Source organism: Sinohyriopsis cumingii, chromosome 7 (assembly GCF_028554795.1).
Source record: "Sinohyriopsis cumingii isolate HCF-2022 chromosome 7, ASM2855479v2, whole genome shotgun sequence".
NCBI classification, from domain to species: domain Eukaryota; kingdom Metazoa; phylum Mollusca; class Bivalvia; order Unionida; family Unionidae; genus Sinohyriopsis; species Sinohyriopsis cumingii.
The window spans coordinates 129,200,615-129,217,858 of NC_142967.1; the positions used below are offsets into that span (position 1 = coordinate 129,200,615).

The following is a 17,244-nucleotide window of genomic DNA, read 5'->3' on the forward strand; positions in this document are numbered from 1 at the left end:
TCTAGTACCTAGAAGACAAGTATCCACAGGGTGGGTACATAATTGTGCTGTTCATGATATTCTTGTTGAAGTAATGCTGTTGTTGTTGTTGTTGTTGTAGGTTTAATGCCATTTTTCAGCACACGATAGGCTATGCATGGCAGCCAGTATTAATGGTGGAGGAAGAACCCGGGACAACCCCAGAAAGAACCACTGACCCACGAGAAGCTACTGGCAAGCTTTCTCACATACCCACATTGGCTGAATTCGAGACTTGAACCGCCGAGGACAACGATGAGATGGCAGTGGTATTGCAAGAATGATATGGTATTTCGGTCTTAAAATTAAGAGATGATAAATGGTGACAACAAACAAATTAACTCCTGATTGGGCACATTCATTTTTTTATTTTTCTGCTTTTTGAAAATGATGCTCAGATACTCACACATTGCCTGAAATACACTGTTGTTAATGCTGGTACACATAGTCTACCATGCACGCTTTACCATTTACTAGTGAATACAGTGTTGTTAATGCTGGTACACATAGTCTACCATGCACGCTTTACCATTTACTAGTGAATACAGTGTTGTTAATGCTGGTACACATAGTCTACCATGCACGCTTTACCATTTACTAGTGAATACAGTGTTGTTAATGCTGGTACACATAGTCTACCATGCACGCTTTACAATTTACTAGTGAATACAGTGTTGTTAATGCTGGTACACATAGTCTACCATGCACGCTTTACCATTTACTAGTGAATACAGTGTTGTTAATGCTGGTACACATAGTCTACCATGCACGCTTTACCATTTACTAGTGTAATCTTTGACAAATGGGATTAATGAACTGTTTACTTATGCACTCTATTATGACATAATCTTTCAAGTAAATAAAGGGTGGATATAGGACTCACGATGCTAATTATAACAAAAATATCAGAAGCAGTCTAGAAGGTCAGAGGAAAAGATTACTATATCTGAAAGAAAAAATGTTTTTTGTACAATAACAGTAGTTAACACTCGCAAACCTAGACCAAGCTTTTTGGATGGATTGCACTTTGGATAATGAAGAAGCCTATGGACCTTGAGGTTTAAGGTCAGAGGTTGAGGTCACTGTATCTGAAAGAAGAAATATTATTTCTTCACGTTAACATTTGTTTCATATTGCAGACTCCAAACTTTGTGCATTTCTTGCAGGTAGGTAAGAAAACCTATTGATTTTAGGATTGAAAGATTAAAGCTCAAGATTACTCTGAATATAACTAGGAAAATAGTGTGCACACAATAACATTAGTTTTCCTTTACAGACCAGGACCAAAACTTGTAGATTGTTTGCACTTGAACGAAAAAGCCTGATTAGTTTGGGGTGAAAATGTCATTGACTGATTGTTTGCACTTGAAGGATAAAGCCTGATTAGTTTGGGGTGAAAATGTCACTGACTGAAAGAAGAAAAATGATTTCCAAACAATAACTTGAGTTCAAGATGGTCTAAACTTTATGGGTAGCTTGCTAAAGAAGAAAGAAAGCAATTTCAGTTTCAAAAGGTTCAATGTTAGGACCACTTTAACTGAAAAAAGAAATGGCTTCAACATGATAAAATCTCAACCAAGCATTACAGATGTATTGCCCTTGGAGTTAGGATAAAGCTTGCTCAAGCACACATACAGTAGCAGGCAATGAGTGAGTAGCCACATAGCATTGCATTGCTAGTGTAGTACTGATTCTGTTGTAATGTAAAATATGGTACCATTGAAATTAAGGAGAAAATTATACAAGTTCTAGTATTTCATAATTGATCTCATTGCTTTTATGATGGACTGTAGCTACTTAGGTAAATCTCATGTAGGTGTCTTGTATGAACCTGATCCACTGAATACCAAATATCATTGACAGGATTGATGAAATAACCTTTACTTTTAATTCCAGTCAATCTTTTGCAAGATTTGTTTTAATTGTCCTCCATACATTTTCAGTGATTTTTATATCTGGTGTATGTGATTGCCAAGGAATAGTCTGAATATTCTTTGGCTTTTTATTGAGATGGTCTCCTTTTCATTGATTTGTACTTCAGGATACATACACAGGACAGTTATTTTCTTAACAAATCCACCCCCTAGTCTGGAAATTCTTTGACAACAAAAAAATGCCATAAATTCTGATCCAATATATTTATATACCTCTCTGAATGGATCATTCATTCAACAGGTGTGAGTATATTGAGTCAGGTGAAAGTTATACAGCCAAAACATACTGGAAATATGGGGAGAATGACTACTGTGTATGCCTAAATGTTCTGGTCTCCATTGTTTATTGGCTTTTTACCACCCAACTACCTTCTCCTCCTGGACTAGTGTAACCATTGTATCTTCACTGAAAATGATATTGGACCAGTTTCTCTCAACAGTCCAGTTTCATTGCTCATGGCACCATGAAACATGGCAATGGCAATTTTGTTAGAGATTGTGGTCCTCTTTTGAACTGCATGTCTTCAAACTTCATACCATCTTAATTTCCTCTTGACAGTAATCTGTAAAACAGGTATTGACATTGTATCATGAAATTCTAAAGTTAGGTCATCTAAAGTCTATGCCTAGTTTTTAAGCTCCAGACAACAAAGTACATGATCATATCTCTCACCACCGATTTTTGGCCTCCTACTTTGAATCATAGTTTAACTATGAAATTGTTCAACAAATCTTTTCAGAATGTTCTGAATCCTAGGCCTGAATAATCCTGTTACTTTCTGTATGTTCCTGTCAGTGAAATTATTCTCATATAAATGCAATATCATGTTTCTGTTCATGTGACAGCTTTTTGCTTTGTGGTGCCATGCTGCTACACTTGATGATTGCAGTCTAAATATAGCACTCAAAGATGCTTCTGTGTCATTATGTTAAAGTAGTTATTTTGTAAAACAAACTACCGTATAAATTTCTCAGTCACATGTGCTGTCTTTGTGCACAAATATTACAACAATCATTGAACTTTGCAGTGTATAACCAAATTAATGTATGTATTATGCAATATATAACCAAAATACTGTATGTCTTGTCTGTCTGTCCATGCATTTACAATTTTATTTTTACAAAAATAACTTGAATTGTCCATCGTCAGCACTTACCAGACTTTGTGGATTGCTTACTTATTGTATAAAGAAGAACCCCATTTTTGGGGGGTCACAGTGTCCAGCTCATTACTGTAGTCTATAAAATATACTTCATCATATGTTTTTCTTAACAAAGAAGCCTACATCAATGATGGTTTTGTGCTGATGATATAGATTTGGTCCTAACTGACTTACTCTATCAACTGTGTATGTTTTCTAATTTATGTAAATTCAGGAAGAAGAGATAAATTCTGCATCTGGTCCTATGTTGCCTGCAACCACTCCATCCAGAGAACAGAATGTTCCACAAAAATCAGATCAGTTGATGGAAGATATCACTGTAAGTTTCAGTAAGAAAGTTGCCTTGAGCAGCATTTTAATGTAAATTGTGTAGATGTCTTTATCATTTTTATTTAAGAAATGTTAGGAGTAAATTTATTTCTTAGATTTGGAATGTCTAAAACATCTTGTCATCTACACTCTTGGAACTGCTAAGTCATGTTGAACTCAACAATGCGATATACATTGCTAGAGGTACTCCTTGTCAGCAAATGTTTCAGGAAGATGTTTTAAAAAATGATACAATATCAAGGACATCACCAATTTATAGAACTGCACATTGAAATATACAGGTGTATCAAATTTGTATATGGTGGCCATAAGGTGGAGCATGTTATGTTTTATCTGTCCATCCATCCATTTCCAGTTATATTTGTTGAAAGAAACTTGAGTTGTCCAGCCTCTACAGTTGCCAAACACTATGACTTGCTTACTTACGATATAAAGAAGAACCCTATTTTAATTTGGGGGCGGGGGGCGGTCAAAGTTCAGGGTGTGCAATTGATGTTTAGAAGTGTTTTGTGCAAAAGATTAATGTCCATTTAGAGCCTCATAAGTTAGGTTTTGTTCAGATTTTGTTCATATTTCTTACTTATATATGTTACAAGCAGCATTTGGATAATAATCAAGTGGAAACTATAGTACACATACTTCTTCTAAATGTACTTGTACAATATGTAGGTGTAGTTTTATTTTAAACTCTCCATCTAGTGTTCACACACTGTGGATTGTTCCTTTAGATTGTCTTTATATAATCAATAATATACGTCATTTTTATTTAAGAAATGTTAGGGAGTAAATTTGTTTCTTAGATTTTGGGTGTCAGAAACATCTTGTCATTCAGACTCTTGGAACTGCCAAGTCATGTTGAACTTGACAATGCAATATAAATTGCTGGAGGAACTCCTTTTGGTCTGAAATTTTTTGAGGAAGGTTATTTTTAAACTGATATAGTATCAAGGACACCACCAAATTATATGACTGCACATTTAAATATGCAATATTTTCTATTATGTACATTGCCAATTGTCTTTGTTTTGTTTTTTAACAATATATTGAGTTGTCCAGCATATATAATTACCAAACTTTGTGAATGGCTTGTGAATGTTATAAGGAAGAAAAATTTTGTTGGTTGCCTAAATGGGCAAAGGTCAAGCTTCCAGTGTCAGAAAGAAGTTAAATTGTTGCTACACAGGTTCTACGCCAGCTATAGTTACCATGATTGCAATTGATTTGGACATGGGTTAAGAGAGAAGCTTGTTGATATTAGGATCAAAAGTCAAGATCCCTCCGAGTTCCAGAACTTTAGTGATGGTGAACTTGTATTTAAGGTATGGAAGAGACCTGTTAAGCTTTGGGTCAAAAGATCAAAGGTCAAAACCATTGTGGCTCAAGAATAAGTTGGTTTTGTTGAATAACTTCAATTCTAGAGTACATATCTTGACCAAAGGTTGTGGAAGGTTTGTCCTTTAGGTATTGAGAAAGCTCTGATTTGGCAATTCAAAGGTTAAAGGTCAAGGTTGTTCAGACTTGATGATGGGTTTGCAAAATAACTGTTGTTCTAAAGTAAGTTTGTTGATAAAACTTTGTGTGTGGATGGCTTGCATTTAGAGTAATGATACAACATAGATTCTAGGATTTAAGGGTTAAGAGGTCATGGTCATGGTAAGTCTGATATGATATATATCATTTCTGCATAAGATCTGTGAAGACCATGTACCTGACCAAAGGTCCCAATCATTGAGATGTATTGATGCCACATAACCCTTGTAGTACCTAGAAGACAACTAAACACAGGTTGGGTACATATTGTGCTGTTCATGATATTCTTGTTGAAGTAATGCTGTTGTTGTTGTTGTTGTAGGTTTAATGCCATTTTTCAGCACACGATGGGCTATGCATGGCAGCCAGTATTAATGGTGGAGGAAGAACCCGGGACAACCCCAGAAAGAACCACTGACCCACGAGAAGCTACTGGCAAGCTTTCTCACATACCCACATTGGCTGAATTCGAGACTCGAACCGCCGAGGACAACGATGAGATGGCAGTGGTATTGCAAGAATGATATGGTATTTCAGTCTTAAAATTAAGAGATGATAAATGGTGACAACAAACAAATTACCTCCTGATTGGGTACATTCATTTTTTTATTTTTCTGCTTTTTGAAAATGATGCTCAGATATTCACACATTGCCTGAAATACACTGTTGTTAATGCTGGTACACATAGTCTACCATGCACGCTTTACCATTTACTAGTGAATACAGTGTTGTTAATGCTGGTACACATAGTCTACCATGCACGCTTTACCATTTACTAGTGAATACAGTGTTGTTAATGCTGGTACACATAGTCTACCATGCACGCTTTACCATTGACTAGTGAATACAGTGTTGTTAATGCTGGTACACATAGTCTACCATGCACGCTTTACCATTTACTAGTGAATACAGTGTTGTTAATGCTGGTACACATAGTCTACCATGCACGCTTTACCATTTACTAGTGAATACAGTGTTGTTAATGCTGGTACACATAGTCTACCATGCACGCTTTACCATTTACTAGTGAATACAGTGTTGTTAATGCTGGTACACATAGTCTACCATGCACGCTTTACCATTTACTAGTGTAATCTTTGACAAATGGGATTAATGAACTGTTTACTTATGCACTCTATTATGACATAATCTTTCAAGTAAATAAAGGGTGGATATAGGACTCATGATGCTAATTATAACAAAAATATCAGAAGCAGTCTAGAAGGTCAGAGGAAAAGATTACTATATCTGAAAGAAAAAATGTTTTTTGTACAATAACAGTAGTTAACACTCGCAAACCTAGACCAAGCTTTTTGGATGGATTGCACTTTGGATAATGAAGAAGCCTATGGACCTTGAGGTTTAAGGTCAGAGGTTGAGGTCACTGTATCTGAAAGAAGAAATATTATTTCTTCACGTTAACATTTGTTTCATATTGCAGACTCCAAACTTTGTGCATTTCTTGCAGGTAGGTAAGAAAACCTATTGATTTTAGGATGGAAAGATTAAAGCTCAAGATTACTCTGAATATAACTAGGAAAATAGTGTGCACACAATAACATTAGTTTTCCTTTACAGACCAGGACCAAAACTTGTAGATTGTTTGCACTTGAACGAAAAAGCCTGATTATTTTGGGGTGAAAATGTCATTGACTGATTGTTTGCACTTGAAGGATAAAGCCTGATGATTAGTTTGGGGTGAAAATGTCACTGACTGAAAGAAGAAAAATGATTTCCAAACAATAACTTGAGTTCAGGATGGTCTAAACTTTATGGGTAGCTTGCTAAAGAAGAAAGATAGCAATTTCAGTTTCAAAAGGTTCAATGTTAGGACCACTTTAACTGAAAAAAGAAATGGCTTCAACATGATAAAATCTCAACCAAGCATTACAGATGTATTGCCCTTGGAGTTAGGATAAAGCTTGCTCAAGCACACATACAGTAGCAGGCAATGAGTGAGTAGCCACATAGCATTGCATTGCTAGTGTAGTACTGATTCTGTTGTAATGTAAAATATGGTACCATTGAAATTAAGGAGAAAATTATACAAGTTCTAGTATTTCATAATTGATCTCATTGCTTTTATGATGGACTGTAGCTACTTAGGTAAATCTCATGTAGGTGTCTTGTATGAACCTGATCCACTGAATACCAAATATCATTGACAGGATTGATGAAATAACCTTTACTTTTAATTCCAGTCAATCATTTGCAAGATTTGTTTTAATTGTCCTCCATACATTTTCAGTGATTTTTATATCTGGTGTATGTGATTGCCAAGGAATAGTCTGAATATTCTTTGGCTTTTTATTGGGATGGTCTCCTTTTCATTGATTTGTACTTCAGGATACATACACAGGACAGTTATTTTCTTAACAAATCCACCCCCTAGTCTGGAAATTCTTTGACAACAAAAAAATGCCATAAATTCTGATCCAATATATTTATATACCTCTCTGAATGGATCATTCATTCAACAGGTGTGAGTATATTGAGTCAGGTGAAAGTTATACAGCCAAAACATACTGGAAATATGGGGAGAATGACTACTGTGTATGCCTAAATGTTCTGGTCTCCATTGCTTATTGGCTTTTTACCACCCAACTACCTTCTCCTCCTGGACTAGTGTAACCATTGTATCTTCACTGAAAATGATATTGGACCAGTTTCTCTCAACAGTCCAGTTTCATTGCTCATGGCACCATGAAACATGGCACTGGCAATTTTGTTAGAGATTGTGGTCCTCTTTTGAACTGCATGTCTTCAAACTTCATACCATCTTAATTTCCTCTTGACAGTAATCTGTAAAACAGGTATTGACATTGTATCATGAAATTCTAAAGTTAGGTCATCTAAAGTCTATGCCTAGTTTTTAATCTCCAGACAACAAAGTACATGATCATATCTCTCACCACCGATTTTTGGCCTCCTACTTTGAATCATATTTTAACTATGAAATTATTCAACAAATCTTTTCAGAATGTTCTGAATCCTAGGCCTGAATAATCCTGTTACTTTCTGTATGTTCCTGTCAGTGAAATTATTCTCATATAAATGCAATATCATGTTTCTGTTCATGTGACAGATTTTTGCTTTGTGGTGCCATGCTGCTACACTTGATGATTGCAGTCTAAATATAGCACTCAAAGATGCTTCTGTGTCATTATGTTAAAGTAGTTATTTTGTAAAACAAACTACCGTATAAATTTCTCAGTCACATGTGCTGTCTTTGTGCACAAATATTACAACAATCATTGAACTTTGCAGTGTATAACCAAATTAATGTATGTATTATGCAATATATAACCAAAATACTGTATGTCTTGTCTGTCTGTCCATGCATTTACAATTTTATTTTTACAAAAATAACTTGAATTGTCCATCGTCAGCACTTACCAGACTTTGTGGATTGCTTACTTATTGTATAAAGAAGAACCCCATTTTTGGGGGGGTCACAGTGTCCAGCTCATTACTGTAGTCTATAAAATATACTTCATCATATGTTTTTCTTAACAAAGAAGCCTACATCAATGATGGTTTTGTGCTGATGATATAGATTTGGTCCTAATTGACTTACTCTATCAACTGTGTATGTTTTCTAATTTATGTAAATTCAGGAAGAAGAGATAAATTCTGCATCTGGTCCTATGTTGCCTGCAACCACTCCATCCAGAGAACAGAATGTTCCACAAAAATCAGATCAGTTGATGGAAGATATCACTGTAAGTTTCAGTAAGAAAGTTGCCTTGAGCAGCATTTTAATGTAAATTGTGTAGATGTCTTTATCATTTTTATTTAAGAAATGTTAGGAGTAAATTTATTTCTTAGATTTGGAATGTCTAAAACATTTTGTCATCTACACTCTTGGAACTGCTAAGTCATGTTGAACTCAACAATGCGATATACATTGCTAGAGGTACTCCTTGTCAGCAAATGTTTCAGGAAGATGTTTTAAAAAATGATACAATATCAAGGACATCACCAATTTATAGGACTGCACATTGAAATATACAGGTGTATCAAATTTGTATATGGTGGCCATAAGGTGGAGCATGTTATGTTTTGTCTGTCCATCCATCCATTTCCAGTTATATTTGTTGAAAGAAACTTGAGTTGTCCAGCCTCTACAGTTGCCAAACACTATGACTTGCTTACTTACGATATAAAGAAGAACCCTATTTTAATTTGGGGGCGGGGGGCGGTCAAAGTTCAGTGTGTGCAATTGATGTTTAGAAGTGTTTTGTGCAAAAGATTAATGTCCATTTAGAGCCTCATAAGTTAGGTTTTGTTCAGATTTTGTTCATGTTTCTTACTTATATATGTTACAAGCAGCATTTGGATAATAATCAAGTGGAAACTATAGTACACATACTTCTTCTAAATGCACTTGTACAATATGTAGGTGTAGTTTTATTTTAAACTCTCCATCTAGTGTTCACACACTATGGATTGTTCCTTTAGATTGTCTTTATATAATCAATAATATACGTCATTTTTATTTAAGAAATGTTAGGGAGTAAATTTGTTTCTTAGATTTTGGGTGTCAGAAACATCTTGTCATTCAGACTCTTGGAACTGCCAAGTCATGTTGAACTTGACAATGCAATATAAATTGCTGGAGGAACTCCTTTTGGTCTGAAATTTTTTGAGGAAGGTTATTTTTAAACTGATATAGTATCAAGGACACCACCAAATTATATGACTGCACATTTAAATATGCAATATTTTCTATTATGTACATTGCCAATTGTCTTTGTTTTGTTTTTTAACAATATATTGAGTTGTCCAGCATATAGAATTACCAAACTTTGTGAATGGCTTGTGAATGTTATAAGGAAGAAAAATTTTGTTGGTTGCCTAAATGGGCAAAGGTCAAGCTTCCAGTGTCAGAAAGAAGTTAAATTGTTGCTACACAGGTTCTATGCCAGCTATAGTTACCATGATTGCAATTGATTTGGACATGGGTTAAGAGAGAAGCTTGTTGATATTAGGATCAAAAGTCAAGATCCCTCCGAGTTCCAGAACTTTAGTGATGGTGAACTTGTATTTAAGGTATGGAAGAGACCTGTTAAGCTTTGGGTCAAAAGATCAAAGGTCAAAACCATTGTGGCTCAAGAATAAGTTGGTTTTGTTGAATAACTTCAATTCTAGAGTACATATCTTGACCAAAGGTTGTGGAAGGTTTGTCCTTTAGGTATTGAGAAAGCTCTGATTTGGCAATTCAAAGGTTAAAGGTCAAGGTTGTTCAGACTTGATGATGGGTTTGCAAAATAACTGTTGTTCTAAAGTAAGTTTGTTGATAAAACTTTGTGTGTGGATGGCTTGCATTTAGAGTAATGATACAACATAGATTCTAGGGTTTAAGGGTTAAGAGGTCATGGTCATGGTAAGTCTGATATGATATATATCGTTTCTGCATAAGATTTGTGAAGACCATGTACCTGACCAAAGGTCCCAATCATTGAGATGTATTGATGCCACATAACCCTTGTAGTACCTAGAAGACAACTAAACACAGGTTGGGTACATATTGTGCTGTTCATGATATTCTTGTTGAAGTAATGCTGTTGTTGTTGTTGTTGTAGGTTTAATGCCATTTTTCAGCACACGATGGGCTATGCATGGCAGCCAGTATTAATGGTGGAGGAAGAACCCGGGACAACCCCAGAAAGAACCACTGACCCACGAGAAGCTACTGGCAAGCTTTCTCACATACCCACATTGGCTGAATTCGAGACTCGAACCGCCGAGGGCAGCGATGAGATGGCAGTGGTATTGCAAGAATGATATGGTATTTCGGTCTTAAAATCAAGAGATGATAAATGGTGACAACAAACAAATTAACTCCTGATTGGGCACATTCATTTTTTTATTTTTCTGCTTTTTGAAAATGATGCTCAGATACTCACACATTGCCTGAAATACACTGTTGTTAATGCTGGTACACATAGTCTACCATGCACGCTTTACCATTTACTAGTGAATACAGTGTTGTTAATGCTGGTACACATAGTCTACCATGCACGCTTTACCATTTACTAGTGAATACAGTGTTGTTAATGCTGGTACACATAGTCTACCATGCACGCTTTACCATTTACTAGTGAATACAGTGTTGTTAATGCTGGTACACATAGTCTACCATGCACGCTTTACCATTTACTAGTGAATACAGTGTTGTTAATGCTGGTACACATAGTCTACCATGCACGCTTTACCATTTACTAGTGAATACAGTGTTGTTAAAGCTGGTACACATAGTCTACCATGCATGCTTTACCATTTACTAGTGTAATCTTTGACAAATGGGATTAATGAACTGTTTACTTATGCACTCTATTATGACATAATCTTTCAAGTAAATAAAGGGTGGATATAGGACTCATGATACTAATTTTAACAAAAATATCAGAAGCAGTCTAGAAGGTCAGAGGAAAAGATCACTATATCTGAAAGAAAAAATGTTTTTTGTACAATAACAGTAGTTAACACTCGCAAACCTAGACCAAGCTTTTTGGATGGATTGCACTTTGGATAATGAAGAAGCCTATGGACCTTGAGGTTTAAGGTCAGAGGTTGAGGTCACTGTATCTGAAAGAAGAAATATTATTTCTTCACGTTAACATTTGTTTCATATTGCAGACTCCAAACTTTGTGCATTTCTTGCAGGTAGGTAAGAAAACCTATTGATTTTAGGATTGAAAGATTAAAGCTCAAGATTACTCTGAATATAACTAGGAAAATAGTGTGCACACAATAACATTAGTTTTCCTTTACAGACCAGGACCAAAACTTGTAGATTGTTTGCACTTGAACGAAAAAGCCTGATTAGTTTGGGGTGAAAATGTCACTGAGTGATTGTTTGCACTTGAAGGATAAAGCCTGATTAGTTTGGGGTGAAAATGTCACTGACTGAAAGAAGAAAAATGATTTCCAAACAATAACTTGAGTTCAAGATGGTCTAAACTTTATGGGTAGCTTGCTAAAGAAGAAAGATAGCAATTTCAGTTTCAAAAGGTTCAATGTTAGGACCACTTTAACTGAAAAAAGAAATGGCTTCAACATGATAAAATCTCAACCAAGCATTACAGATGTATTGCCCTTGGAGTTAGGATAAAGCTTGCTCAATCACACATACAGTAGCAGGCAATGAGTGAGTAGCCACATAGCATTGCATTGCTAGTGTAGTACTGATTCTGTTGTAATGTAAAATATGGTACCATTGAAATTAAGGAGAAAATTATACAAGTTCTAGTATTTCATAATTGATCTCATTGCTTTTATGATGGACTGTAGCTACTTAGGTAAATCTCATGTAGGTGTCTTGTATGAACCTGATCCACTGAATACCAAATATCATTGACAGGATTGATGAAATAACCTTTACTTTTAATTCCAGTCAATCATTTGCAAGATTTGTTTTAATTGTCCTCCATACATTTTCAGTGATTTTTATATCTGGTGTATGTGATTGCCAAGGAATAGTCTGAATATTCTTTGGCTTTTTATTGAGATGGTCTCCTTTTCATTGATTTGTACTTCAGGATACATACACAGGACAGTTATTTTCTTAACAAATCCACCCCCTAGTCTGGAAATTCTTTGACAACAAAAAAATGCCATAAATTCTGATCCAATATATTTATATACCTCTCTGAATGGATCATTCATTCAACAGGTGTGAGTATATTGAGTCAGGTGAAAGTTATACAGCCAAAACATACTGGAAATATGGGGAGAATGACTACTGTATATGCCTAAATGTTCTGGTCTCCATTGCTTATTGGCTTTTTACCACCCAACTACCTTCTCCTCCTGGACTAGTGTAACCATTGTATCTTCACTGAAAATGATATTGGACCAGTTTCTCTCAACAGTCCAGTTTCATTGCTCATGGCACCATGAAACATGGCACTGGCAATTTTGTTAGAGATTGTGGTCCTCTTTTGAACTGCATGTCTTCAAACTTCATACCATCTTAATTTCCTCTGGACAGTAATCTGTAAAACAGGTATTGACGTTGTATCATGAAATTCTAAAGTTAGGTCATCTAAAGTCTATGCCTAGTTTTTAAGCTCCAGACAACAAAGTACATGATCATATCTCTCACCACCGAGTTTTGGCCTCCTACTTTGAATCATATTTTAACTATGAAATTGTTCAACAAATCTTTTCAGAATGTTCTGAATCCTAGGCCTGAATAATCCTGTTACTTTCTGTATGTTCCTGTCAGTGAAATTATTCTCATATAAATGCAATATCATGTTTCTGTTCATGTGACAGATTTTTGCTTTGTGGTGCCATGCTGCTACACTTGATGATTGCAGTCTAAATATAGCACTCAAAGATGCTTCTGTGTCATTATGTTAAAGTAGTTATTTTGTAAAACAAACTACCGTATAAATTTCTCAGTCACATGTGCTGTCTTTGTGCACAAATATTACAACAATCATTGAACTTTGCAGTGTATAACCAAATTAATGTATGTATTATGCAATATATAACCAAAATACTGTATGTCTTGTCTGTCTGTCCATCCATTTACAATTTATTTTTACAACAATAACTTGAATTGTCCATCATCAGCATTTACCAAACTTTGTGGATTGCTTACTTATTGTATAAAGAAGAACCCCATTTTTGGGGGTCAAAATGTCCAGCTCATTACTGTAGTCTATAAAATATACTTCTTCATATGTTTTTCTTAACAAAGAAGCCTACATCAATGATGGTTTTGTGCTGGTGATATAGGTTTGGTCCTAATTGACTTTATCAACTGTGTATATTTTCTAATTTATGTAAATTCAGGAAGAAGAGATAAATTCTGCATCTGGTCCTATGTTGCCTGCAACCACTCCATCCAGAGAACAGAATGTTCCAGAAAAATCAGATCAGTTGATGGAAGATATTACTGTAAGTTTCAGTAAGAAAGTTGCCTTGAGCAGCATTTTAATGTAAATTGTGTAGATGTTTTTATCATTTTTATTTAAGAAATGTTAGGAGTAAATTTATTTCTTAGATTTGGAATGTCAAAAACATCTTGTCATCTACACTCTTGGAACTGCTAAGTCATGTTGAACTCAACAATGCGAGATACATTGCTGGAGGTACTCCTTGTCAGCAAATTTTTCAAGAAGATTTTTTAAAAAATAATACAGTATCAAGGACACCATCAATATATAGGACTGCACATTGAAATATATAGGTGTATCAGATTTGTATATATGGCCATAAAGTGGAGTATATTATGTTTTGCCTGTCCATTCATCCATTTCCAATTATATTTATTGAAAGAAACATGGGTTGTCCAGCCTCTACAATTACCAAACACTATGACTTGTTTACTTACAATATAAAGAAAACCCTATTTTTTTGGGGGGGGGATGGCGGTCAAAGTTCAAGGTGTGGAATTGATGTTTAGAAGTGTTTTGTGCAAAAGATTAATGTCCATTTAGTGCCTCATAAGTTAGGTTTTATTCAGATTTTGTTCATATTTCTTACTTGTTTATGTTACAAGCAGCATTTGGATAATAATCAAGTGGAAACTATAGTACACATACTTCTTCTAAATGCACTTGTACAATATGTAGGTGTAGTTTTATCTTAAACTCTCCATCTAGTGTTCACACACTATGGATTGTTCCTTTAGATTGTCTTTATATAATCAATAATATATATCATTTTTATTTAAGAAATGTTAGGGAGTAAATTTGTTTCTTAGATTTTGGGTGTCAGAAACATCTTGTCATTCAGACTCTTGGAACTGCCAAGTCATGTTGAACTTGACAGTGCAATATTCATTGCTGGAGGAACTCCTTTTGGTCTGAAATTCTTTGAGGAAGGTTATTTTTAAAATGATATAGTGTCAGGGACACCACCAAATTATATGACTGCACATTTAAATATGCAATATTTTCTATTATGTACATTGCCAATTGTCTTTGTTTTGTTTTTTAACAATATATTGAGTTGTCCAGCATATAGAATTACCAAACTTTGTGAATGGCTTGTGAATGTTATAAGGAAGAAAAATTTTGTTGGTTGCCTAAATGGGCAAAGGTCAAGCTTCCAGTGTCAGAAAGAAGTTAAATTGTTGCTACACAGGTTCTATGCCAGCTATAGTTACCATCATTGCAGTTGATTTGGACATGGGTTAAGAGAGAAGCTTGTTGATATTAGGATCAAAAGTCAAGATCCCTCTGAGTTCCAGAATGATGTAGAACTTGTACTTAAGATACAGAAGAGACCTGTTAAGCTTTGGGTCAAAAGATCAAAAGTCAAAACCATTGTGTCACAAGGAAATGTTGGTTTTGTAGAATAACTTTCAATTCTATAGTACAAATCTTGACCAAAGTTTGTGGAAGCTTTGTACTATAGGTATTGTTAAAGTCCTGATTTGGCAATTCAGAGGTTAAAGGTCAAGGATGTTCAGACTTGATGATAATGGGTTTGCAAAATAACTTGTTCTAAAGTAAGTTTTTTGATAAAACGTCGAGGACAGCTTGCATTTAGAGTAATGATACAACATAGATTCTAGGGTTTAAGGGTTAAGAGGTCATGGTCATAGTAAGTCTGATATGATATATATCGTTTCTGCATAAGGTTAGTTAAGACCATGTACCTGACCAAAAGTCCCAATCATTGAGGTGCATTGATGCCACATACCCTTCTAGTACCTAGAAGACAAGTATCCACAGGGTGGGTACATAATTGTGCTGTTCATGATATTGTTGTTGAAGTAATGCATGCTTACACATATATAAGACCTCTCGACTCATTTTTGAGTATTGAATGTTAACTTGATCAAAATTAAATGCATGTTATCAATTTGTATTTTTTGAGAGCTAATATCCATAACAATTAAAATCCATTGGATGAATATTTGTGCAGAATAGTGGAGATCACAAATTCTCAAGCATCAATAAAAGTTGTTGTCACCAAAGCCCCCTTTCCACCAGACTTGAACAATATTTAATTCCCCTCACTATCTTGCATCATTTCCTATCCTGTATCTAAAGTTCTTGAACTGCATCACCTGTGAAATATTGATATGTATATATGGGAGTTACACTACTAATAGGAATGGGTCTTATGTCACATGTGATCTTTATATATGGCAGGTAACTGTAAACAAGTTGGGAAAAGGATTGTTCATTCTGCATTACCTAACTTTTCATGGTAAAACAAGTTAAGCCCCATGCCACCCCTTGTTCCTTCAAAAATAAGAAAGCATTTTGTATGCTTTTTTACTTTAACATTTTTCCTTGAATTGATTTTATTGTGGTTCATGGGGATTGGGGAACTGGAGTGATAAATAATCCATAAATTAGCAAAGAAAACAAGAAAGAAATTTTTTGATGCAAACAATAAATTTAGCATTTTGTGAATAATTTATCACATGCATGCCACAATAGTCATCCAATAGTCATCCAAAAATGGAAACAGTTCTGAGCTACCAGTGCATAAATTGTTGAGGTTAATATCTTTCCTGATGAAGTAACCGTTTTATTGCCGACGTAGGAGAAAAGCAGAAAAGTACATGGCAGACAATTAGACTCTTCAATGGAGAGAAATTGATTTGTGTGGGAATGGGTCAGTTTATGGAGGAAGAGAAGTATCGGCATTTGATAAGGCAGTAAATGGGATTTATGCCCTTGTCTGCCAGATATGTGTTAAAAACCTTCTTGGAATTTAGACATTATGGTCATGTCCAGTGTGGATAGGCTGCTGGGGCTCAAAGTCCAACATGAACCTTTCACACTTAGCAATGTTTAAGGAGTTTACACAGAAGTTGTCATGAAGCCAGGAAGTGGCCAGGTAGCAGAAGATGTCCCTCGTCTTCATTTTTGGCCCTTCTGCCTTTAGTTATGGGGCACATACACCTGTTTGGCCTCTAACACCCCCAGTCAGGTGGTTCTGAAGTGGAGATAATGGTGGGAACCTAGGCACCTCATTTTGCTAAGTCTCACAAGGCTTTGGAGACACAGGCTTGTATGTTAGGTACTATAGCTGCCAATGCTGATTTCTTTTCAGCTACCTCCTTGAACCTTTTGAGAGAGGAATCTATGTGACAGGCCTAATTTGCAGAAACTGTTGGCAACCATATTGCCAAGACATCATGACAAGTACTTCTGATAGCCATAATGCTTTATAAAGACCTTCATCTCTTGGAGTTTTAACATAGCTTTAACAATTTTGCAGTTACATCACTCGATGTCTGCAGTGTGCCACTTTATAGTGATGTCTAGCACTGGGACATCATGCGGCAG

At 35.4% G+C, this 17,244-nt stretch overlaps 1 protein-coding gene across 7 annotated transcripts in view; it reads left to right on the plus strand.

Moving 5' to 3' along the window:
* LOC149796109 (uncharacterized) overlaps positions 1-17,244 on the plus strand; it is an 89,913-nt gene that overhangs the window by 67,789 nt on the left and 4,880 nt on the right. For 6 of the 7 annotated variants that reach the window (XM_089966027.1, XM_089966032.1, XM_089966029.1 and 3 more), the window contains 3 exons: positions 3,330-3,434; positions 8,593-8,697; positions 13,784-13,888. In XM_089966027.1, the coding sequence (XP_089822153.1) occupies positions 3,330-3,434; positions 8,593-8,697; positions 13,784-13,888 (315 nt within the window). The remainder of the gene's footprint in view (positions 1-3,329; positions 3,435-8,592; positions 8,698-13,783; positions 13,889-17,244) is intronic. The other variant, XM_089966031.1, reaches the window with a different exon arrangement.